This window comes from Podarcis bocagei (assembly GCF_964188305.1).
Source record: "Podarcis bocagei genome assembly, chromosome: 14".
In the NCBI taxonomy this organism is placed as follows: Eukaryota; Metazoa; Chordata; class Lepidosauria; order Squamata; family Lacertidae; genus Podarcis; species Podarcis bocagei.
Window position 1 is genome coordinate 1,030,198 of NC_138139.1, and position 25,517 is coordinate 1,055,714.

A 25,517-nucleotide genomic window follows, 5' to 3' on the forward strand; every position below is an offset into this window, starting at 1 on the left:
GAAGGCAATGAAACGAAAGGAGGGTGAAAACCACGTTTGATGGTCTTAGCAAAGTCAGTGCAACAGGATATGGGACGCGTGAGGCCCCCATATTCCTTTTTGTGTTTGCAGAAGCGCGCTGCCTGTTTGGCGACCCAGCGTGGCGACGGAGCCCCCGACGCCCTCTCCGCAGCAACAAGGGGCAGCAGCGAGCGGAAAGCGCAAAGGACGCCGCCCGGCAAACGGCCTCCTGCCCACCAGGTGGCGGCAGAGAAGCCCCTCTCGGGGCCTGAAAGGACTTCCCCGCCCTCCTCCACGACCTCCTGGCGGCGAGCGGCGCGTCATCGTCTGCGTCACCAGGAGGCGCCGGAAGTGCTGCGGGGCGCCTTGGAGACGTGTTGAACTACCCCTTATATCCGTCGAGACAAAGATCTCTGAATTAGAGGCGAGCACTGCGTGGGGGTCGCGCGGGGAAGGCGAGGGAGGGGGCGGCCGTGGGGGGGCAACATCCCTTTCGCCTCCCTCGGGGGCTCCTCTGCAGAGCGAGGAAGGGGGTCTCCCCCCCCCCTCAGGGTGGGCCTCTTGCCCGGGGAGGCGCTGGATGCGGCCGCCCTTGCGCTGCTGCCTCGGGCGCCTTGGGGCAAACTTTGGGCCATTGGCTGGGATGGGAAGCCGAGGGGAAAGGCCTCCCCTTCCGCCACCTCGGGGAGAGGGCGACCTCGGCGGCGGCTCCCTCGGCTGCTATTTTTATATCTCTTTGGACTCACCTTTTTTCCATGACAGGAACTCCAGGCGGCTTACAGATAAAATAGAAACAGCTGAAAATAAAGAGGGGTGAGTGGGAAGAGCCATTAAAAAGCAATTAAACAATAAAATTGAAGCTATCTATCTCTCTATCTGATATATGAGAACATACAGATCATTCTAGTAAAAACATCACAGCACTAACCTTTTAGGACTTGGAAATCATGACCTAGTGAATTTATGGCAGAGGTGAAATTAGAACATGTAGCTTGTTTTCTTGCTCTCTACATTGTTTATTATTTTATTGCTTTCCTTGTAACTTGATCTTACGCACATTTATTTCTTCACTGGGAATGTTTCTACCTTGGTTTGACTACCCCTTTCCTTCCCCAGACCAATTCTGTGTGTCCTCAGTTTGTATGAAGAAATGACTACGCAAGTAAGTGTATCAGAGCCACAACTTTTAATTTTATGATTTAAAATTTATTACTTTATAACAGGGATATTCCTTTTTCTCCCCTAGTACAGTATTCTCTTCAAGCAAGAACAAGGTGAGGAAATAATCCTACTTTGTGCCTGATTAACAAAAGCTGGCAAATTGAATGTATGAGAAAGGTATAGACTTTTAACATAAGTTATGAATTCCATCTTAACTGTTCAAAGAAAGAAAGAAAGAAAGAATTTATGAAAGAAATGTTCTAGTTGTCGTGATTTCTGGTATGTTTGAAATATGAAGATACAAAATTAAGGATCAGAAAAGGGAAAAGTGTGAAAAATGAATCCAATTTGTATCCAGCTGTCATAATTTCTGATACCATAGGGATAGGGTACCTTTGGCCCATCACATGTTCTTGGGCTCCAATTCCCTTCAGTCCCAGTCAGCATGGTCACTGGTCAGGATGATGGGATTTGTAGTCTCTAGGTTGGAGAAGTTATGTACAGTCTTGAGAAGAGACAAACGGGGTGGTGGGAGAGACATCCTAACACTCTTCAAATGGCTTCCTAAATAAAAGCTGGCAAAGGCTTAAACTCTGCTGTTCAAGAGGACATGATTAGATCTAATGGGCTTAAATTGCAGGAGAGTAGATTTTGGTTGTACCGTTCTTGCGAACGAGCAGTTTGACAATGGAACCAGTTTCCTAGAGCAATGATAGTGTGTCAGACCTAGTCACTTTGGATATCATCATCAACCTTTATTACAGTAGTAGATAGGTAGCCGTGTTGGTCTGCCATAGTCAAAATAAAAAAATTCCTTCCAGTAGCACCTTAAAGACCAACTAAGTTAGTTCTTGGTATGAGCTTTCGTGTGCATGCACACTTCTTCAGATACACTTCTTCAGTGTATCTGAAGAAGTGTGCATGCACACGAAAGCTCATACCAAGAACTAACTTAGTTGGTCTTTAAGGTGCTACTGGAAGGAATTTTTTTATTTTAACCTTTATTACAGTCCAGAGACTCAACAAATCGTTACAAGGTAATACACAATTCATACAGCCTACCTCCAAGTTAAACAAGCATTTTGTTCAGAATATAGGGATCACTGGTTCTTGCAACCACCGAAAAAAACTTTGTCACTGCTAATGTTCTAGCATTTGTCCAGTTTTCCAATAGGAACCTGATATAGTAAGCCTCTGATTTTCCCAGGAAAGGTACCAGCAAGGGTAATATCAGTCCAGCCCTGGCTTGCTCGTATTTTGCAGAGTGCAACAAAATATGTTTTATGGAATTGATGTCTTGAGCACACGAGCAAAGTCTGTCCTGGTAGGGAACTCCTCTCAACCTGCCATCCAACACTGCAGAAGGAAAGACGTTTAGTCTGGCTTTGGTGAAAAGCCTTCGATAGTTTGGTACTATCAGGTTTTTAATGTAAGATGTTAATTTAAAGACACTTTGGATATGGAGCCAGGTTTTCTGTTACTCCATCCACCCCTACCCCACCTCACTAGCTGAGTAAAACAAAGGAGAAATATATCTACTTCTAAAATTGTGTCCAGAGTGGACTAATGCAGTGTTTCCCAACCTTGGGCCCCCAGCTGTTTTTGTACTACAATTCCCATCATCCCTGACCACTGGTCTTGCTAGCTAGGGAGGATGGGAGTTGTAGTCCAAAAACAGCTGGAGGCCCAAGGTTGGGAAACACTGGACTAATGGATATTAGGGCAGAATTGATACTATCTGTGACAACTTGCTGTTATCCAGTAAAACTTAAGATAACCACAGCTGTTAAACTGCATTCTTTTTGGAATCATCTTGCATTCATCTTTCAATCAGTTATTTTCTTTCCCAGCACATGACGACGCCATCTGGTCAGTGGCCTGGGGGAAGAATAGAAACGATGGCTCAGAAACAGTCATCTCAGGCTCTTTGGATGACATGGTGAAAGTCTGGAAATGGTGAGTTCCAAAAAAGAAAGAAAGAAAAAGAATTGGTTAAACTGAATTCTCGAGAAGCCAGGAGCATGATGTAAACATGTGCTGGTCTGTTTGGCATCATAGCTAGTTGCTGCTGATATAACTTCTGTGAACTTGTCTAATCCTTTTTCTTTTAGCTCTGATATAATTTGGTTTCCTGTGTATACACGCTGTAGTTCAACACAAATTCAGATTTGATTTTTAAGCTGTGCTTTGATTTACCCAAGCAAGCCTTGCAAAAAATTGTTTTCATTGTGCTGTTAGTAACTTGTGGTTTCGAAAGTGTTGACAGTGGGTTTCAGACAAGGATGTTTCCTTCCTGGAAATGCCAGGGATTGAATGTGGGATCCTTGCCACTGAGCTAAGGCCTTTCCCATTGACTTTCTTGGGACTTCTATGTGCATAATTATTTCATCTCCTTTTCATGTGGAAGACTGAAATTTGGGGAGGGCAATGGATTGTGAAAACCAAAATTAATATGGAAATGGAAAAATATGCAGAACAGAATTTCAGAATGTGGTGATAGGTGTGCCATATGAAGAAACATGTATTGTTTTTAAATTTTAGTTTCCTTTTATTTTGCAAAGGAACGGAGAGAAGCTGGATCTCAAGTGGACATTAGAAGGTCATCAGCTGGGTGTAGTTTCGGTGGATATTAGTCACACGGGTACCATTGCTGCGTCAAGTTCTTTAGATGCTCACATTCGTATTTGGGATTTAGACACTGGCAAACAGATCAAGTCAATAGATGCTGGACCTGGTAAAGTTCAAAAGTTCTCTGACTACTAAGAATATACGGTTCAAGGGCTGCAAGTGTTCTAATGAGTAGTTAATATTTATTTTTAGCATGCTGTTTCTAGTATTTGTGTTATGAAATTTATATGAGAGTTATTCATTGCTCTGAACCCTTTGAGAGGAAGGTAATTAATAGGTTATTGATTTATTGTTGATATTTAATTTAAAACATTAACTAAAGCTTTATGTATGTATTTGCTATTTTCATAAAAGAGGACCTTGTGGTGGATTACAAGGTGAACATATCATCATCAAACCTTTTGTTGGCATCACATACAAACATCCATAACATAACAGTACAGAGTTACCACTTCCCCCGTGGCACAAAACATTTACCCAAAAAAAAGGAGAGGCAGAGCAGACTATTGTCACATCTCTAGCTCTCCAGGGAGATCAGTCGTCTGCAATGTGTTTCAACAACAGAATACCAGATAAAGATATTTGGCCACTAACTTGGTGAGCTCCTGGTCATTCCCCAATAGTAGAAAGTGTATGACCACTGACTCTGGTTTCTATTTGGGGATGCAGAGTTGCTCTAGGAATTGCTGGTGGAGATCAGCATATAGTTTACATTTAAGAACCATATAAGTAAGAGTTTCCACCAGGTGGTCATCACATGGGCAGATTCTACCTCACTCCACCTTGTCCGAGAACGTTTCTCCAAAGGAGGTTTGATGGGTTTGAGTTGAACCTGGCCAGCGAAAATGCCCTTCTTTCTTGAGGGTTAAACAAAAATTTGAGATAGTTGTGGTTAGTTTCATGTGCCCAAGAAAGTAAAGAGGGGAGCATGTTTTTTGTGCTGCTACTGTTCCTTGTCCCACAACCTAGCCTTGGCAGATGGTAGGGACATTGAACGCAGAAGTTCCATTGACAGCCCAAGTTGCTGTACCTTTGTGTTAAACTGTTGTAGCCTGGGGAAAGAAAGGGATCTAGCAACACTTCACTAAGGAGAGGATCTTTATCTGTTGTGAGGCAGATGTTTAACCAGCATAGAATAAATCTCGTCCAGGCAACAGTCTCTACCTTGTGTTGACCTCCCTCTAGACACAAGGCTGCATAGGGTACACAGCGTGGGACAGCAAAAATCTTAAAAAGGAAAGCTGTCTGCACTTGTTCAACCGTCTGGGTAAACCCTAGCAGCCAGATTGGAATTCCATAGAGCAATTGAGCTATAATTTTGGTGTTGAAGACCTTAAGGGTCATATGTTCCATAAAAATCTAGTCACAACTAACTGCAATCATATGCATGCTGACTGTAGTTCATCACATTAAACTCTTCAGGACTGACTTCTGAATAACTTGACACAGGATCAGGCTGTGGATCCCATAGAAGTCAATGGGGAGTTAGTAATTTGTTCCATTAGAAAGTAGAGCTCTGCATGTTTGCTCCGATGGTTTGTTCCTTGGGACAGTTCCAAGGTGACTGAGCTGGTGATGATTCAGTCAGGGGCCCCAGTTTTAACCTTGTCACTGTGATGAAGTTCACTAGCTGAATTTCAGGTAAGCCACTTCTTCTCAGCTTCTTTTTCTCCATCTTCAGAATGGAGGATAGTAATCCTGACTAGTGATGTGAGGTGAGAATATTCTCCGGAGAATATTATCGAGAATGAGAATACAGTGGTACCTCGGGTTACAGACGCTTCAGGTTAAAGACGCTTCAGGTTACAGACTCCGCTAACCCAGAAATATTACCTTGGGTTAAGAACTTTGCTTCAGGATGAGAACAGAAATCATTGCTGCGGCGGCAGCGGGAGGCCCCATTAGCTAAAGTGGTGCTTCAGGATAAGAACGAACCTCCAGAATGAATTAAGTACTTAACCCAAGGTACCACTGTATTCTCTGCTAGAAAGTTCTCTGGAGAATATTCTCCTCAAATTATAAATTTGAATGCAAGAACCAGTTTTACAACCCACATTTAAAAAATCTAGTAAATAGTCAAGCCAGTGTAAGTAATGAATAATGATTTTTTTGATCCAGTTACATTACTGGGCATTGTGTTATTCACCACTGGCAGTTCTGAAATGTGAGCATTTTTTATTTATTTTTTAGTTTTAAAAATGCTATTCATTTAAGCTGATGTGCATTTCAATTCGCATGCATTTCAACTACATGTAATAGCCTTTTTTCTATTTTGGTGTGACCTTATTCTTAACAATTCTGTACCCTTGGCCATACAGTGTTATTTTTTTTTTACAGAAAGTAGCTTTAATGCTTTATACACTTAAAAGTACCTAGGCTTATACAATTATGTGTAACAGCATGTGAGGTGGCTTTGATTTAAACAGTTGGTGTTTCTATATTTTTATTTAGTGCCAGTACAGTGGTGCCTCGCAAGACGAAATTAATCCGTTCCGCGAGTCTCTTCGTCTAGCGGTTTTTTTGTCTTGCAAAGCAACCCTATTAGCGGATTAGCGCTATTAGCGGTTTAGCGGCTATTAAAGGCTTAGTGGATTAGCAGCTAAAAGGCTATTAGCGGCTTAGCGGCTTAGAAAAAGGGGGGAGCGAAAAAAAATCGGAACACTCGCAAGACGTTTTCGTCTTGCAAAGCAAGCCCATAGGGAAAATCATCTTGCGAAGCAGCTCAAAAACGGAAAACCCTTTCGTCTAGCGGGTTTTCCGTCTTGCGAGGCATTCGTCTTGCGGGGCACCACTGTAACTGGTTTTTGCAGTGCCATTCAATGGTACAAGGTGCCATTTACCAGGGATTGACATACTGAAATATATTATCATTTTTATATGTATTCATATAGTTTTGTTTATCAAGCTGTGTTTTAGTCACCAAAACAGTTATTAAGTGTTAGAGCTATTAGAAGCACAAGATAGCCTATTACTGAATTTACTTGTATCAAACCTTAACATGCCAGTTGGATTTTTTGACTAGTCCTGCAACATATACAATACGTGTTCTAATGGAAGAATAAAATATGATTTCACTACTGAGTTTCCTTATACCAAACCTTAACATGACCAGTACTGGTGCCATCACCTTAGAATGGTTTAACTTTAATTATAATGAATATTCTATTTTAAATGAAAATTCTCCAATATTCTCATTAATCAAGAATATTCTCGAGAATATTCTCCAAAAGATTATTCTCAAGAATTTAGCATCACTAATCCTGACTCACTTTATTGGATTGTTTGTAAGGATTACAAGCTCCATCTGGTATGCAGGCTGAGACCCTACCTGCCTGTGGACTGTCTTGCCAGAGTGATGCATGCTCTAGTTATCCCCCGCTTGGACTACTACAAATGTGCTCTACGTGGGGCTACCTTTGAAGGTGACTCGGAAACTGCAATTAATCCAGAATGCGGCAGCTAGACTGCAGCTAGACTGGTGACTGGGAGTGGCCAACAAGACCACATAACACTGGTCCTGAAAGACCTACATTGGTTCCCAGTCGTTTCCGAGCAGAATTCAAAGTGTTGGTGCTGACCTTTAAAGCTCTAAATGGCCTTGGTCCTGTATCCCTGTCTCCTTCTGCCCGGACACTGAGGTCCAGCTCCCAGGGCCTTCTGGTGGTTCCCGCCTTACAAGAAGTGAGGTTATAGGAAACCAGGCAGAGGGCCTTCTTGGTAGTGGCGCTGGCCCTGTGGAACGCCCTCCTGTCAGATGTCAAGAAAGTGAGCAACTACAGTGGTACCTCGAGTTGCGTGCACCTCTGGATACGAATCCTAGGGTTACGCACGTGGCAAACCCAGAAGTATTTTCCCAGGTTTCGCCATGTGCACATGCACAGAGCAGGCACCTCCGGTTGTGAAAACCTCAGGATCCAACTGGAGCTCCGGAACACATCCTGTCTGCAACTGGAGGTACCACTGTATCTTACTTTTAAAAGGCATCTGAAGGCAGCCGTGTTTAAGGAAGTTTTTAATGTTTAATGCTGTATTGTATTTTTAATATTCAGTTGGGAGCTGCCCAGAGTGACTGGAGAAACCCAGCCAGATGGGCAGGGTATAAATAAGAATATTATTTATATTATTATATAAATAATAATAAGTTGTTGTTGTTAAATAATTAATATAAATCATTTTGAATGATTCAAACCATTACATAGATATCATCTTCAACATCATCACCAGGATATTGAGCACAATAGCATGTGAACTATGATAATGGCTTGCAATGGGATGCACCTTCTAATATCTGCTTTCATGCACAGCTAGTCATACATTAACATTGCTGTGCACTTATAAGGACAGTTCAATCAGTGTTGGATATTTAATCTGGAGTTTAGAGCATTCACTTTTCCCTCCTTCTCCTCTCACAGTGGATGCCTGGTCACTCGCTTTTTCGCCTGACTCCCAGTATGTTGCAACAGGAAGCCACATAGGGAAAGTGAACATTTTTGGTGTCGAGACTGGAAAAAAAGAATATTCCTTGGATACAAGAGGCAAATTCATCCTGAGTATTGCATATGTAAGAATCCTGTCTGTTAATTGGCCTTTGGTGCAATCTCTTTTACTATCTCCACCACTTACTAATTTGTCCTGAGTGCCCTGTGTTTTGCTAGCATTTAAAAAGTGGTGCCAAGGGAGAGATGACCAGGCCCCAGACCTCCGCTGTGCTAGGTCATTAATGGTTTCAAAATGCTGATCAATAAGTGCTGCTTAAGAAGATTTTCAAATCCAGCACCTCTTACTCCGTTTTCTTCTTCCCAAGGCTGTGTGTGCAAATCTAAACCAGATAAAATGCTATGCTTTCACACTATATGGGGCCCACAGTAGGAAAATTGTATGGGTGCCCAGAGACATTAAAACACAGGCCCAGATAAATTGAATGTGACAAGAATATAACTGTGTACTTGTCAACAATCAGTGTTTGTTTTTTCATGGGATTTATAGGTGTGTCCCCACTAGCTGATCCTAGAATATGTTCTGGTGGGGAGCCTTTGTCTTGCCAGCCAGTCGTTGCCCACCAAAGGCTCTAAGCTGGCCAAGGCTGTTTCCCCCAATTCCTGATTCAAGGGCTTTGCATGGAACCCCAACTGAAACAGAAGTGGGGGGAGGGGACAACTTCCTTTTAACAGCACTTTGTACATTATGTCATTTTGATGACATGTGATTGGCGTATGGGCAGCCCAGTGAGGCTGATCTTGATAAGGATCTGGCCCATACCGCCAAAAAGGTTCACCACCCTTGTGATATAGCCTGAAATCAGCAATTGGCACATTTTATGCCCCGGACCAATTGGTGCACTTGATTAGGGATTAGGGATCCACCTCTGGGTTTTCTTGCAGGAAAATCAGAGCCTTGTTGAAGTGAGACTGATATCCTCTGGTGGAGTGTAGACCAGTACTGCAAAGCATCTAGTGCTCTGCAGACTTGCCTAATGCTGCCAAACTAGCCCCAAGCAGGATGACTTGTAAGAGACCTGCAATGTCAACCTGCAACTTGAAGCCTTTCCCATCACTGGATCTGCTTGATATACCCACAGGCATATTTAATCTTCGTGCAGGGAGGGCTGCCTTTCCCATCTTTGTCCCAGAAAGAAATTGGCTGATGTTGGCGAGGCTTAGGTATAGCTGACTTTTTCTGGGTTCCACAACCTCTGGTCTGAATCCCTGTTGCTGGGGAGAGTGCTGCTGCTCTCGGGCTTCCCACAGGCACCTGATGGGCCATTGTCAGAACAAGATGCTGGACTTGATTAGACTGTGGCCTGATGCAACTGTGCTCTTTTGACGTAATGTTCTTATAACGTGACCACAGTATTCAAGGCATTGGTGACTTCAAGGTTGGATTACTACAAAGAACTCGGGGCGGGGGGTCCTTGCCATTGGTTTGAATACTGCAGTTGTTGAGAGCAGCATATTATAGCTCAAGATTTGCACTGGGTGCCAGTTTGTTACTCAGACAAGTTCAAGGTTTACTCTTATTACATAAAGCTGTTGAGAACTTCAGACCAGTTTACATGAAAGATCACCTTACCCCTTACATGCGCACTTGACCACTTTGATCTGTGGAACTTGCACTTTCACAAAATGCCACATAATGTTCATTCCTCATCTGTTTGGACTCATCCAGTCTATGCTTTGGAGCAACCTTCCTAACATTAACACAGGCAGGCATCTTTTCTATGCTGTTCTAGATGCTTTAAAAAAACTTTTTATTTCAACTTAGAACCATAGAATCATAGAGTTGGAATAGACCACAAGGGCCATCGAGTCCAACCCCCTGCCAAGCAGGAAACACCATCAGAGCACTCCTGACATATGGTTGTCAAGCCTCTGCTTAAAGACCTCCAAAGTAGGAGACTCCACCACACTCCTTGGCAGCAAATTCCACTGTCGAACAGCTCTTACTGTCAGGAAGTTCTTCCTAATGTTTAGGTGGAATCTTCTTTCTTGTAGTTTGGATCCATTGCTCCGTGTCCGCTTCTCTGGAGCAGCAGAAAACAACCTTTCTCCCTCCTCTATATGACATCCTTTTATATATTTAAACATGGCTATCATATCACCCCTTAACCTCCTCTTCTTCAGGCTAAACATGCCCAGCTCCCTTAGCCGTTCCTCATAAGGCAACGTTTCCAGGCCTTTGACCATTTTGGTTGCCCTCCTCTGGACACGTTCCAGTTTGTCAGTGTCCTTCTTGAACTGTGGTGCCCAGAACTGGACACAGTACTCCAGGTGAGGTCTGACCAGAGCAGAATACAGTGGCACCATTACTTCCCTTGATCTAGATGCTATACTCCTATTGATGCAGCCCAGAATTGCATTGGCTTTTTTAGCTGCCGCGTCACACTGTTGGCTCATGTCAAGTTTGTGGTCAACCAAGACTCCTAGATCCTTTTCACATGTACTGCTCTCAAGCCAGGTGTCACCCATCTTGTATTTGTGCCCCTCATTTTTTTTGCCCAACTACAATACTTTACATTTCTCCCTGTTAAAATTCATCTTGTTTGTTTTGGCCCAGTTCTCTAATCTGTCAAGGTTGTTTTGAAGTGTGATCCTGTCCTCTGGGGTGTTAGCCACCCCTCCCAGTTTGGTGTCATCTGCAAATTTGATCAGGATGCCCTTGAGTCCATCATCCAAGTCATTGATAAAGATGTTGAATAAGACCGGGCCCAAGACAGAACCCTGTGGCACCCCACTAGTCACTCTTCTCCAGGATGAAGAGGAACCATTGATCAGCACCCTTTGGGTTCGGTCAGTCAGCCAGTTACAAATCCACTGAGTGGTAGCATAGTCAAGTCCACATTTTTCCAGCTTCTTTACAAGAATATCATGGGGCACCTTGTCGAATGCCTTGCTGAAATCAAGGTAGGCTACACCCACTGCGTTCCCTTCATCTACCAGGCTTGTAATTCTGTCAAAAAACGAGATCAGGTTAGTCTGACATGACTTATTTTTCAGAAATCCATGCTGACTATTGGTGATCACAGCATTCCTTTCTAGGTGCTCACAGACTGTTTGCTTAATGATCTGCTCCAGAATCTTCCCTGGTATTGATGTCAGACTGACTGGGCGGTAATTATTTGGGTCCTCTCTTTTCCCCTTTTTGAAAATAGGGACAACATCTGCCCTCCTCCAGTCTGCCGGGACTTCGCCTGTTCTCCAGGAATTCTCAGGGTGGCTCTGAGATCATATCTGCCAGTTCTTTTAATACTCTTGGATGCAGTTCATCTGGCCCTGGAGACTTGAATACATCTAAACTAGCCAAGTATTCTTGTACTATCTCCTTAGTTATTCTGGGCTGTGTTTCCTCTGCTGAATCATTTGCTCCAAATTCTTCAGGTCGGGCATTGTTTTCTTTATCGGAGAAGACTGAGGCAAAGAAGGCATTGAGGAGTTCAGCCCTTTCTGTGTCCCCTGTTTGCATTTCACCATCTTCTCCTCTGAGTGACCCCACTGTTTCTTTGTTCTTCCTTTTGCTACGAACATATCCATAAAAGCCTTTTTTGTTGCTTTTAACCTCTCTAGCAAGCCTGAGTTCATTCTGTGCTTTAGCTTTTCTGACTTTGTGTCTACACGTGCTGGCTATTTGTTTGAATTCCTCTTTGGTGGTTTCCCCCCTTTTCCATTTTTTGTACACATCCTTTTTTAATCTTAACTCAGTTAAAAGTTCTTTAGATAGCCACCCTGGCTTCTTTAGGCACCTTCCATGTTTCCGTCTCATTGGTATTGCCTGAAGTTGTGCTTTTACTATCTCCCTCTTAACAAACTCCCAGCCATCATGAACTCCCTTTCCTTTTAGTATTACTGTCCATGGGATCTCACCCAGCACTTTCCTAAGTTTTATGAAGTCGGCTTTCTTAAAGTCAAGAAATTGAGTCCTAGTATGCTTGGCTGCTCCTTTCCGCTGTATAGTAAACTTCAGAAGAGCATGATCACTCGCGCCTAATGATCCTTCCACTTCTACCCCACTAACCAGGTCATCAACATTGGTTAGGACCAGATCTAAAATGGCTGTTCCTCTTGTTGCTTCTCCCACTTTCTGGACAATGAAGTTGTCTGCAAGGCCAGTGAGGAATCTGTTTGACCTTATGCTCTTGGCTGAGTTTGACATCCAACAAATATCCGGGTAATTGAAGTCCCCCATTACTACTATCTCCCTTCCTTTTGCATGCTTGGCCATCTGTTCCAGGAAGGCATCATCTATGTCCTTCGTTTGGCTTGGGGATCTATAGTAAACTCCCACAATGAGGTCACTGTTATTCTTCTCTCCCTTAATTTTGACCCAAATGCTCTCACTTTGGATTTGAGGTTCTAAATCGTGGATCTCTTCACAGGTATACACATCCCTGACATATAACGCCACTCCTCCTCCTTTCTTATCTGGTCTGTTTCTCTGAAATAGATTGTATCCCTCCATTATTACATTCCAATCGTGGGACTTATCCCACCAGGTTTCAGTGATGCCTATTATGTCATATTTAGTTTGCTGTACCAAGAGATCAAGCTCATCTTGTTTATTTCCCATGCTTTGCGCATTAGTGTACAGACATTGAAGTCCATTAATCATTCCCCTGTGTCTCTTATTTAAGGATTTTTTCCTCCCACCACTAGGTCTGCGTGCTGTTTGCTCCATTTGGTCTATGACATTTGGATGATCATCTTCATCAATTGATAGACTCCTACCTTCAGGAGCACTGTCTCCCTCCCCCATATTAGTCAGTTTAAAGCCCTCCTTATGAGGTTTCTGAGATTTTTGGCAAAAACATTTCTCCCAACCGTTGTGAGGTGCAGCCCATCGCTTGCCAGAAGTCCATCTTCAAGAAACTGCAGTCCGTGATCTAAGAATCCAACCGTTCCTGTTTACACCATTTGCAAAGCCAGCTGTTCACTTCCACTATTTCCCCCTCTCTCCCTGGGCCACGTCGTTCAACTGGGAGGACAGATGAGATGACAATTTGTGCATTTAATTGCTTCAATTTTCTGCCCAGAGCCTCGTAGTCTCTTTTGATCTTCTGGAGGCTATTGCTTGCAGTGTCATTGGTTCCCACATGAACCAAGAGGAAGGGGTATTTGTCAGTGGGTTTTATGATTCCTTGCAGTCGTTCAGTTACATCTTGGATCTTAGCCCCGGGGAGACAGCACACCTCCCGAGACATCTTGTCAGGCCCACAGATCACTGCTTCTGTTCCCCTCAGTAGGGAATCCCCTATCACCACTACACGCCTCCTCTTAGGTTTGGTCGGGGTTCTTCCGTGAGCTGTCCGTTCCAAGGTCGCCTGCACATTCCCTGAGGACTGACTTTGCTGCTCTTCATATACCTGATCGACTGTAATGAGGGAGAGATCCTCAAATGGAGTCTGCTCTTCGTCTTCCATGCTAGGGGAGAGGACCTCAAAGCGATTGTGTATTTCTAAACAATCAGAGTGAACCCTGGGCCTCCTACTTCTTTGAGTCACGTTTCTCCATATATCTGGCACCTGTGTTGGTGAACTAGCCTCCTTCTCAGGGGTGTCCCCTGTCTCCTCCTTGGTGGAGACGGTGTTCTCTGTTGCTTCCAAGAAGAGCTCCAGCTCTCTAATTTTTTGGAGCATAGCTACACGTTCCTCCAGTTGCTGGACTTTGTCTTCTAAGAGGGCAATCAACATACAATTGCTGCAGGTAAAGCTGCCTGCAACCTTTGGCACGATGGCAAACATTGCGCAGGAACCGCAGGCGACTGCAGCTGTTCCCTCCCCCTCCATATTGAGAACGTCGTTGGGGTGGCTACAGTGGTCCTCCATCTTAAAAAGCGTGAAGACAGGACAAATAACCCCCCCAAAAAGCCTAGGTCTCCCCCAACAAACGTTTGAGCCTAGCTCCCCTAAATCTAAAAGATGATCAAACTGCGCGCGCCGTAATCAGCCACAAACACACACACAAGAAAACTCTTTTGCTCCTCCTTCAGCTGCTGCCCTGCAAGCTCTGATAAGCTCCTCCCACAGCTAATCACCTGACTGAACAGAAACCCTGCCCCCTCTGACCTTTGCACAGGGAGAGCAGCTAATCAGCCACAAATAAACACACACACAAGAAAACCCTTTTGCTCCTCCTTCAGCCGCTGCCCTGCAAGCTCTGGGGCAGCGGTGGTTGTTTTGATTAGGTGGTCTGTAAATTTCTCTAAATAGAATATGTTTTCCCTTTATGCCTGCTTGCACTTGGGGATGGAGGAAGATAGCATTTTTTAAAAAAATAGCAAATTCTCTGTTATTTGCAGAGCCCGGATGGAAAATATCTTGCCAGTGGAGCTATAGATGGAATTATCAATATCTTTGATATTGCGACTGGAAAACTTCTTCACACGTTGGAAGGTAAGGCTTGGAATGCTTGCAGCAGATTGCTCTCCATCTCTGGGAAGTGGTCTGAAGCCTCCAAATATAGAGGCTGTGCTTTGCTTTCTTCCCTCGTTTTCAGGTTCCCAGCAGAGCTTCTCCTGCCCATGCTTCCAGAAACAGTTCAGGAAAGGAGCTGGTCAAACAGGGTTGCAGTGGTGGGGGCAGTACAAGATGTGATATCTTCAGGCCTTCATGGATGAAAGTGGGATTCTTTTATATTTCAGGGCACGCTATGCCAATCCGTTCCCTGACATTCTCCCCAGACTCCCAATTACTTGTCACAGCTTCAGATGATGGCTACATCAAGATTTATGACGTGTAAGTGTTAATCCTTCTCTGTCCAGAGCATGGCAATGTCTCTCAAAACTGATTCAGTGGTAATTCAGTGGTTGGAGATAAAAAAGTCAATTTTCCCTTGACTCTTGTACACCTTTCTATCTCCTTGTATCTCCTCTTAACTGCTCCTCAGTTTCCCAAACCAACAGGAGGTTTCCAAACTTGCCAGGATGTATGTTGATAGCATGTCCTTCAGAGGTTGTTGGACTCCAATTCCTGTGTCAGTGCCAGCCTGCAAGGCCAATGGTCAGGACCGGTGGGAGTTGTAATCCAACAACATCTGGAAGGCACCAGGATGAGGAAGGCTGTCTGAATCACGTCAGTGACAAACTTTGGCTTTCATAGAAAAGAGCAAACAGCCCCAGAAGACAACCCTAATCTAGTGTTAGCAGTTTCTTACAGTGGCCAACGGAGTTAGAAACTCAGATATACAAACTAGGCATCACATGGCACCTTAAGCCTAGGTTATGGTCACAACAATGGAAAGTCTAGCCACCCCCACCCCCCAGATTACAAAGCTGAAAATGAATTGTGTATATCATCAAGCAGAATCAAATTTAACAGTGGTGGTTCCCCACCTTTTTGCTGCTGTTTTGATTCCTTTGCGTTATTCCAGGTGTCTTTTGTGGCCTTTTGAACAATGGAAGCAATTAACCATTCTAAAAAGAAAGCATCAAAAATAAAATGAGCACCCCAGACCATACCTTTGTGTTTTGGGCAAATAAATCCAGAGTAACTACCATTTCCTGATTCTGTTCTAACCAACACCACCACTTATTACAGCCTACGCAACTGATGGCAGAGAGGCCCAATGCATGCATGTGCATGTGCATGTATTGCTTGCTAGCTTTTTAATCCAATGGATCCACAAGTTAGTTTACAATTGAGACAAACAATTATAAGTGAGCCAGAACATCATCAGAAAAACTACCAAATAAAACAAGTATCAATAGAATCGATATGGAAGCGGGCCATTCTTCAGATTGTTAGATGGCAATGGCAAGGAAATCTGCATGCTTCCCATGGCTTCCTCCACTAAAGAAAGGCTGTGTTAAATTTTCACCTACAAAGCTGGCCAGGCCAAATTTAGGGTGCAGAAAAGTCAAAAAGAAAGAAAGAAAAACAAAATAGGCCATCACCATGATAGGGTAGGTTTGGTGGCCTAGATTTGAAAGAAAATGGGAAGGATCTTACAAGAGTTGGGGAGATGAGGGGGAAAAAGGGGCCATTGCATTTTAAGATAAAGGAGAAAGGAAGGAGGAGAGCAGAATGGAGCCTGCAGAGACAGGATTCAAACACAGAACACTGTCCCTTTAGAAGGGGTCTAGGTGGTCAGAAGGGAAGAAATGGGGGAAATATCCAGACAATGAAAAGGAGAATGATCCGGTGGGGCAGGGGGAGGAAGAGGTCATGAGAAAGCTGGGATTCCTCCCCAAAGGCAGAAACGGTGGGGTGGTGAGTGGGCAAGATAAACTGCAGGAGGCAGTAGAGTGAACATGGTATACTTTAAAACATACACAACCCCTAGCTGACCAGGCAGCACTGACCCTGGAGGAGACGTTACCTTCATATGTTCACTCCAGCCTTAACAGTCACACAGTCGCACACAGCTTCAGCCATTCAAGCACAGGCAACCCATGCACGTTTTACTTTGGTAGAAGCCCCATGGAGTTCTGTTGCAAGTAGAAGACAAACACCAGATCACGGATGGAAACAACCCTTTTCTCCAAATGGCACACACATGCATACCTCTTCTCCCTCCCTCCCTCCCTCTGCTGTCAGAGAGATCTCAACCTCTGTCCCTCCTCCCACAGTGGTGGCTCCTTCCCTCCCAGCACTCAGACAGGCTCTCTGAGTGCAGATTTAATCCTGAATAAAAGCCTCCCCTATGGCACCCTCCCACCCTTGCTTGTTCTTTCTCAGCCTCCTGTGTCTGGTGGAGAAACACACTCAAATGCAGCTGAGCAGCAGAGACACACCAGCAGCAGGCAGCCACCTTCTCTCTAGAGAGCCAGTGTGGTGTAGTGGTTAAGAGCGGTAGTCTCGTAATCTGGGGAACCGGGTTCGCGTCTCCACTCCTCCACCTGCAGCTGCTGGATGACCTAGGGCCAGTCACACTTCATTGAAGTCTCTCAGCCCCACTCACCTCACAGAGTGTTTGTTGTGGGGGAGGAAGGGAAAGGAGAATGTTAGCTGATTTGAGACTCCTTGGGGTAGTGATAAAGCAGGATATCAAATCCAAACCCCTTCTCTTCTTCTTCTTTCTCATGTCTTTCTAATGTAGGGTGGCATTAGCATTCACGTGTGCAAGTAGATCCAAGTGGCAGCCAGCAACAGGCAACAGCCTCTTAGAAGCGCCAGCAATTTAAATTAGTTGCAATACACGGCGACAAGACATAAGAAATTCCTCACAATCAGCCCATTCTCTGTTACAGAAGGTGCCTGGTGCCCAGTTAGTTTCAAACACTGATGGCCACCCAGATGCCTTTGGGTATCCTGCAAGAGCGGCCTTCTATGTCTGAATCATAGAATCATAGAGTTGGAATAGACCACAAGGGCCATCGAGTCCAACCCCCTGCCAAGCAGGAAACACCATCAGAGCACTCCTGACATATGGTTGTCAAGCCTCTGCTTAAAGACCTCCAAAGAAGGAGACTCCACCACACTCCTTGGCAGCAAATTCCACTGTCAAACACCTCTTACTGTCAGGAAGTTCTTCCTAATGGTTAGGCGGAATCTTCTTTCTTGTAATGTGGAAGTTCTGTTTTGTTGACATGTCTAATAACTACAAAAAACCTCTTTTTCCTTGGATTTTTGTTCCCACCCGGCCATCAGCCCCTAGGAAGCTGCCTTTATACCAGGTGGTATTGGTTCATCGAGCCCATTTTCCCCCTGGATCACCATAAAAATATTTACCTTCATCTATTTGGCTTCTGCAAAGAAGCATCTTTTGATGTTGTTTGCCCTTTTCCTTTGGAGGACGAAGGTTGTAATTAATGTGACTGATAAAGGCAGCCTTCTCCAGCCTCTTGCCCTCCAGCGGCTGTTGAACCCCATCTCCCATAAGCCCCAGGCTGCATGGCAACTAGTTAGAGATGATGGGGGTTGGAGCCAGACATCTGGAGGGCAGCAGGTTGGGGAAGGTTGAATTAAGGGAGAAGTCATATCCTGCTAAGTGATGATGTTGGTTGTGTTTCCATGAAGTGTGAACCCTTTCACATGGCAGGAAATATGGGATGCAGTCTAAGACATACGTTTTATTCTTTTGGAATGCTAATCTCTTGGACCTTGAATGAAGAATGTGGTAAAACGGACCCATCACTCCCAGGTAGCTGAGAATTGCAAGGAAGATTCATGAGAAGCAACCGTTTTGTCACACTTGTCCACAATTGCTCCAACGTTTCATTGAGAATCCTCTGATAAACATCTGAAGAAACTCAGAAGTTCCCTGGAATATTATTTTGAAGAGCCTGTTGTTAGGGTGTATTTCTAAACTGGAGCCTGTTTTTGAATTCTGCAGGCAGCATGCGAACCTGGCAGGCACCCTGAGCGGCCACGCATCTTGGGTGCTAAATGTAGCGTTTTGTCCTGACGACACCCATTTCGTTTCTAGGTATGTAGAATGTTGACATGACCTGATTTGGTTGGGTTATGCGTTACATGTTCATCTTTCACTTTCTTCATGGAACTCTAGAAAGGAGTATGTCACTGGTGGGTTCATTGTTGAGCAGCACTTAGCCTAATTTCATGTGGGTAGCAAGGAGAGGGGGAAATGGAGGGGAAAGGAGGTGGTGCAGAGAGAGAGAAGTGGTGACCCACACTGGGCTTTGACCTTTCCACGCCTGTTGCTTGTATGTGGCCTCCAGCAGAGGGAATGGTTGCCTGCTGAAGGCCTATGCTGGGTTTACTCTCTTCTGCCTCCCCCCAAGCCATTCTTTTTAAATCACTAATTTTATAAGGGGCAAGACTACAAACACATAACACATGAGAGGAATCCCCAGAATTACAACAGAGGTAAGTAGAGCACCCTTGTAAAGCAGGCTAGGCTGAGATAGACTCTGGTCCCTCGTCATCTGGTGAACTTCAAGGCTCACTGTGGATTTGAACTTGCCCCCTGAACCTATGACATTACAGCATCACCGTTCATTTATGTGGATGGGATGTGGAGAGGAAGGCCTGTTTATAAATGGAGCTTCATAGAGTAAAATTCACATAGTTGTAAAACTGAGTGCATGATTTTCTTAATTGGGCAGAACTAAGAATTAGCTGCCTTATTTTCAAAAGGTGCCAAGTAACTGTAGGATTGTATTCAACTAACTTATACTCAGATAGACTCCTTAAAAATTATGGACCTAAGTCATGGCCAGTTAATTACAATCATAGGTCTACTATTGAGTAAAAGTTAGTTGAATACAACCTATGCCAGGGGTCTGCAACCTTTAAGACAAAAGGAGCCACTTGGACCCGTTTCCGAAGGGGAAAAAAAAACCTGGGAGCCGCAAAACTATTGTGACATTTAAAGCATGCGTGCTGCTGCCCTCTGATCTGACAGCGGGCGGGAAGGTGACGTTGGGACGGTGCGTGACTAACGCACGCACCGCCCCCATGCAACATCACAGCCAGTACAGCGCCCGCCACAGTGGGGAGTGTCGGGGCGCACAATGCGCCTCCTCCCCTCGCTAGTATCCGCCCCGGAGCCGCGGCAAAGGTGTAAAAGAGCCGCATGCGGCTCCGGAGCTGCGGGTTGCAGACCCCTGACCTATGCAACTGCTTCCCCTATTTTTAAGATGAGTTTTTCACAAATGAATATACTGTATTGGGGGGGGGGGTTGCCAACAATCGCTCCCCTGCCTGACCAACACTCCCAATTGCCAGCAGCCACCAATCACCCACCCAATCACCACTGACAATCTCCTACTCGCACCTGCAACCAATTGCCCATCCCCCCCTCTGCCCTATCCGTGTTTAAGACGACCCACTAAAAAAACATCATCTTCTACACGGAAAAATATGTGTTGACGTTAAAAGAAGTCTGATTAAGAGTGTATTGGGATAAATGACAAAGAATTCCTAAGGAAAAATTCTCAAATGGGGTCTGCTGCCCAGAGAAACGTGTATGAGGCATTCCGTTTCTTTACCTTGCTGATCTTGCTCTACTGAGTGTGGGTTTGCTCTACTCCGCTGCAATGTACTTCCGTGTGTGGCTTTCCCCATAAACAGCAAGGTGTTAGCAGCATGCCTAAGCTCTTGCCCTTGTTCTCCTGGGTTTGTTTGTGTGAGTGGAAGATAACTGTTGGTGTCATCTTCAAGCATGGCAAAATGAGGGGCATCTATTGCAGGGGTATGAGCCATGCAGAATTTTTCTGACAGCTGCATTGAGCCACACTTGTCTTGCTGGGTTGTGCAGGACAAAGGAATTGCGTTACGCTGACTCACACCATTGATCTATCTTAGCTTAGGGTTCACTACACTGACTGGCAGCCCTTTCTGCAAGTGCTGGGGACTGAAGTCAGATGCCGCACCACTGAGCAAGGTTCTGCATTAGACACAGTTGCAAGCTGTGGGCTCACTTTCTTGCATGTTGTTTGGTAAATGGATAGCTGCTGGTCATCAAGTGTACAGCGAGTGGAATGTGTGAACTGCATTTTGCTGTGGTGAAGGAACATGGATGCCTGAACTTTCAGCTGCCTTGTTGGGTCAGGCCAGTGAGTTCTGCAAGTTTGGTCTCGGTTGGAAACTAAATGCACTGCAGTCTTTAATCTTGTATTGCTAAGGTCAGTTAGTTACTCTTTACTCATCTGCTTAGTTTTTGTGGTGCTGTAGTGTAAACCACTGAGCCTTGGGCTTGCCGATCGGAAGGTCGGCAGTTCAAATCCCCACAACAGGGTGAGCTCCCGTTGCTCAGTCCCTGCTCCTGCCAACCTAGCAGTTCGAAAGCACGTCAAAGTGCAAGTAGATAAATAGGTACTGCTCCGGTGGGAAGGTAAACAGTGTTTCTGTGCACTGCTGTGGTTTCACCAGAAGTGACTTAGTCATGCTGGCCACATGACCCGGAAAAACTGTCTGCGGACAAATGTCGGCTCCCTCGGCCAGTAAAGCGAGATGAGTGCCACAACCCCAGAGTCATTCGTAACTGGACTTAACTGTCAGGGGTCCTTTATCTTTATGTAGCATGGCAGCATCTGCTTTGTGCTGTCTTGCACAACACATGGACTGAACATTATGCATGGCAAATAAACACTTAGGGAAACAAAAACAATTCTAATGCCAGTCTTCAGATTTTCTGCAGAGTCCCTGCTCCAAGCATCTTCTTTAGTATGCTACACTCTTAAAAGAGGACCTTTTCTGCGTCTGCTCAAGGGACACGTCTGGTGCCAACACTGGCACAGGGGAAGACCTTTTTGCCCAGACAATTCAGATGGTATGGTGGTTTTCTGTTCTGCTTTTCTTTGGGGTTGGAGGTGTTAGTCACACTTTTGTACACCAGGCCTGGAACTTTTCAATGAAATATCTAAATAAACATGACAAAATAGTGAGTACCGTGGCTTCAGGATAGATGAAGTGAGAGATGTGACTTGCAATTTTTTAATTCCCCAAAGAGGGAAGGGCGAGCTCAGGGTTGGAGGCTCACACCAGTGGACTGCACAAATGGTGATGATTTCAGGAAGCAGAGGTGGGTTGGTATTAACAGGGAACAAAATTGTTGATCATTGTTCTTTTCCAGTTCATCAGACAAAACTGTGAAAGTGTGGGATGTACCTTCCAAGACCTGTGCTCATACCTTCTTTGATCATCAAGATCAGGTATATAGAACTTTGTGGCTGTCGGTTGTGGCAGCCTAGGGAACTTTCCTTACATTAAAACCTTTAGTTCAGGTTGCATAGAACTAGTCTTGAGACGTTCCAAAATTTGAAGGGTTACTTCCTGCTATATTTGTGGAGTTTTCTTACAAAAGTAGTATATAAATTTTGTTCCATAAAATAAATGTGAAGTGTGTCGAATTAATTGTCTATTAGTGCTGTCTACTGAGTTCTCTCAACACCTGAAACGGAAGATTTCCACCCACCCACCCCCAAATAAAACTGGCATTTTAATTCAAGATGCTTGAACCACTCAGCTTGCCTCTGTGCAAAGTGCTGGTAACAGGGGTGTGAGAGACTGAAAGTACAATCCCATTGGCCTGCCTTTTTAGCAGAATGAGTGTGCTTTTGCTGGCAGAGGGGCCATAGCTTGGTGGCAGTATATGCCTGGCATGCAAAGAATGCAGGTCCAATGCTTGGCATCTCCACATCAAGGAGCAAGCGATGGGTAAGCTCTGCCTCAGACTATGAGTTGCTGCTACTCAATATGAGGCAGCTTCTTGTGTTTCAGTTTTACGATTGTCACTGTTTGACTCCTATCAGCCATAGTCAGGCACAGTGGAGTTGCAGCCCAACATCTGAGGGCCCATTGGGTTGGTTTTCTCTTGTGCAGTGGGCGGTACACAGCATATATAAATTACCTTTTTTAATGTCTGTTATAAGCTATTGCCTAACTCTATGCAATCAATCTTAACAGATTTTTGGTTTGTTCACAGGTCTGGGGAGTGCAATACAACGGAAATGGTTCTAAAATTGTATCAGTTGGTGATGATCAAGAAATCCATATTTATGACTGTCCAATTTAAATGTACCTAAATCAATTTGGGTTCCTTTTGAAAGCTGTGGAACTTTCAAAAGGTGTCAAGAAAACCTTTAGATTTTGACAAATGCAAATAATCAATATATATCTAAGTTTGTATGATTTTTGCTATTTATGTTTATAAATGTATTTGTTACTTTAAATTACTTAATTTGCCAACTGGGCTACTGGAGTATCATTTCCCCTATTAGACATTTTTTCTGTTTTTGGGGTGGCAGTGCTTGTCATGGACGGCACAGGTGTGACTACAAACAAGAATAAAGGCTGTGCATGTGCTCAGGGGAGCCCAGCAATTTGCAAATATATGCAATATACAAAGAGTTTCTTTCCAGCAGGGGGCGCCCAAGCATAAAAAAATCAGAAAAAGATGCTGCTTGCATGCAAGTTCTTAAGCTTTTAGCTGGTGAATTTCTATTGTATGTCCTAGCTCCCTAAGCCAAGAAAGCATTTAGTTCCCATTCCAGAGGGATGAGATGGGGTGAGAGAGTTGCCATCTTGGTTAAGAGTCCTCACACCACACAGAATGGTCCTGTTTTATTTGAAGCAATAATTCAGTTTTACAGCAAACAGGTTTAGAGAACAGCCCATTAAGCTGAAACTATAGCTGTTTTATGTAAATAGTGTTCTGAAAATTATTTCTACATTAGGGATTTTTAGAGAAACTGGAAGTGCTTATTCAACCAAGTTGCAGTATACTCAAGTCTTGCTACAGAGGGATTTTTTTTGGTGTGGGGTTTTTGTTTTTTTTTGCATGAACGCTTAAATATATAGTTACAAAAATGATACTCAGCATCTCTGTGCTGAACATGACAAGTTGCTTCAAAAGCCAATTTTTGAATCTGTCACTAGCAGTCCAGTTACACCTCCAGTTCAAGATGTCTGACACTGCACACCAGTTCTAGGACCTTCGTCATCCTCCTCATAGGCTTCCCCATGATTACGGAAAGCTCGCTCTCTTGGATCAAATTCAACAAGATCAACTTGATCCATGTCTTCTGAAATCATTACTTCTTCTCTTGGAGGAAGCAGAGCTTCTAACAAGGGTAGCTGTTCCTTGGAAAGCCACTGATGCTCTGGGAATGCAACCTATAATAAAAAAACAGCATTAATGTAACTGGTGTGGAGCTCACATCCTGCATTTGGAACAGCAGCTCCTTGAACACAAGCAAATACCTTAAGGCTGATTTTGTTAACTACCATCAGGAATTATTGCCACTGTCTTGCATAGATGGCAGGGTAGGCAATCTGGTGTGTGGATGGGTCAAAATCCAGCACTCTCTCCCTCGTTTTGTCCCTCAGCTGCTTTCTACCAAGATGACACACAGCTTGGCTTTCTCAAGATAGCTTACAATATAAAACAAGCCAGCAATCCCAAAATAAGAGCAGATTAAGTGGCAGAGCTAGGTGAAAACTTTGCTAAAAAGCTATTCAAAGGATCCCAGATGCCATTAAAACAAGAAAACAGGGTGATGCTCATTTGACACTGAACAATGAGTAGTTTTTAGATAACATGGCTGGAGAGGGAATTCCTTTGTGCACCTCCCTACCTCACCTCGGAACAACACATTTTGGCACATCCCTCCCATTTTTACAAATCTTCTACTGCTTCATGTGCACAAACCCTGAAGCAGGAAGCAGGAAGGGACAGTTGAGGTGCCTCATGAGCTTGCAGTTCAGTGTGTTTCAAGAACGCTTTGCTGCTTGTGTGGCACCTACAGGGCACTGCCCATGTTGCTGACTTTACAACTGCCAATTCAGTTGGAAATGCACTTCATCCAGCTTGTAGGCAGATCGATTCAAACAACTGTTTAAAAGCAACTAACTTACTTACCAAGAACTGAATTATTAGGGAACCTTTTTCCAATGGTGACTTGTAAATTGGCATTCCCTCATTTATGATGCATTTGACATCTCCATGCTTTATCACTTCACCTGTTTGAATAGCGATTACACACAGTTAAGTTTGTTAGCTTTCCGAAACCCCTTTTTCCTGATACATGAAACCCTACTGGATCAGACAAGGGTCTCTATCTCGGTGGTGAGGAACCTGAGGCCCACTGGCCTAATTAGGTAGGTTCTGTCTCAGCTCAAAGTGTGTTGCAGGCTTTGAGCCTTTCAAAGCTCTGTAGAGAATAACGTTTTGAAAAGGGCTTCTGACAATCTGGACAGAACAAAAAAAAAACGGGCAAGATGTCATTGTGACATCAGGTACCTAACAGGTGATTGACTCTGCTCTCCTGTCCAACTTTGCTCAAGATGGGTGGGCAGGGGAGACAATTTGGCCCTTTGGGCTAAAAAGCTCAGCGTGGTTCAGCATTCTTCCACACAGCCAATCATATATTTGGAAAGCTCAAAAGCAGAAAATGGAGGGACTTCCGGTCGGTGCCAGCGCTTAATGGCGGTCCTAGCTCCGAGCTCCGGAGAAGGACTGCTTCGCAAGTTCGGGTCTTACCCGCTACGGCAAGCGGGGGACCCCTAAAATCCCAGGCGCTGAAGCCTGAGAACAAGGAGACTCGGTGGGCACCTTCGCGCCCCCCGGTACCGTGAAAGAGCCTTTTTAAAGGCTACGGATCGACATCGGGAGTGAGCGCGGTGCTGAGAGTCGCTACCCAGCCTGCGAAGTGAAGCCGCGTCGCCATAAGCGGAGAGCGCCGATTCCTTCCTGAAAAGAAATTCGGACTGATTCCCCGTGAGTAAGAACTGAAAAATAACCGGGACTTTTTCAATTTTAAAAATTGGGCTAAAAACGGGGGAGATTTAAACAAAGGAAGTCTGCCTCCCCCCGACTGCATGAAAGTGAAAGCAA

The 25,517-nt window shown here is 44.5% G+C and overlaps 2 protein-coding genes across 6 annotated transcripts in view; one reads left to right on the forward strand and one right to left on the reverse strand.

Annotated features, from left to right (window-relative positions):
- The first annotated feature begins 232 nt into the window (after positions 1 to 232).
- SKIC8 (SKI8 subunit of superkiller complex) lies at positions 233 to 23,016 on the forward strand. Of its 4 annotated transcripts, none has more exons than XM_081170700.1 (11): positions 233 to 424; positions 1,117 to 1,162; positions 1,252 to 1,338; positions 3,012 to 3,117; positions 3,723 to 3,895; positions 8,202 to 8,350; positions 14,578 to 14,671; positions 14,920 to 15,013; positions 18,552 to 18,644; positions 21,756 to 21,834; positions 22,608 to 23,016. In XM_081170700.1, the coding sequence occupies exons 3-11, from the start codon at positions 1,326 to 1,328 to the stop codon at positions 22,695 to 22,697; spliced, it is 891 nt and encodes a 296-aa protein (XP_081026826.1). In that variant the 5' UTR covers positions 233 to 424; positions 1,117 to 1,162; positions 1,252 to 1,325; the 3' UTR covers positions 22,698 to 23,016. The 4 variants fall into 4 exon arrangements, with proteins under 4 accessions (XP_081026826.1, XP_081026827.1, XP_081026824.1 ...); XM_081170701.1 differs by having other exon boundaries at positions 237 to 424; positions 1,252 to 1,274; XM_081170698.1 differs by having other exon boundaries at positions 242 to 424; positions 1,247 to 1,274.
- Positions 23,017 to 23,232: 216 nt separating this feature from the next.
- The window catches only part of DNAJA4 (DnaJ heat shock protein family (Hsp40) member A4), a 34,307-nt gene continuing 32,022 nt past the window's right edge, over positions 23,233 to 25,517 (reverse strand). For both annotated transcript variants that reach the window (XM_081170651.1, XM_081170652.1), the window contains 2 exons: positions 24,543 to 24,643; positions 23,233 to 23,797 (listed from right to left, as the gene is read on the reverse strand). In XM_081170651.1, coding sequence (XP_081026777.1) covers positions 23,582 to 23,797; positions 24,543 to 24,643 — 317 coding nt within the window. In that variant the 3' untranslated portion in view covers positions 23,233 to 23,581. The remainder of the gene's footprint in view (positions 23,798 to 24,542; positions 24,644 to 25,517) is intronic.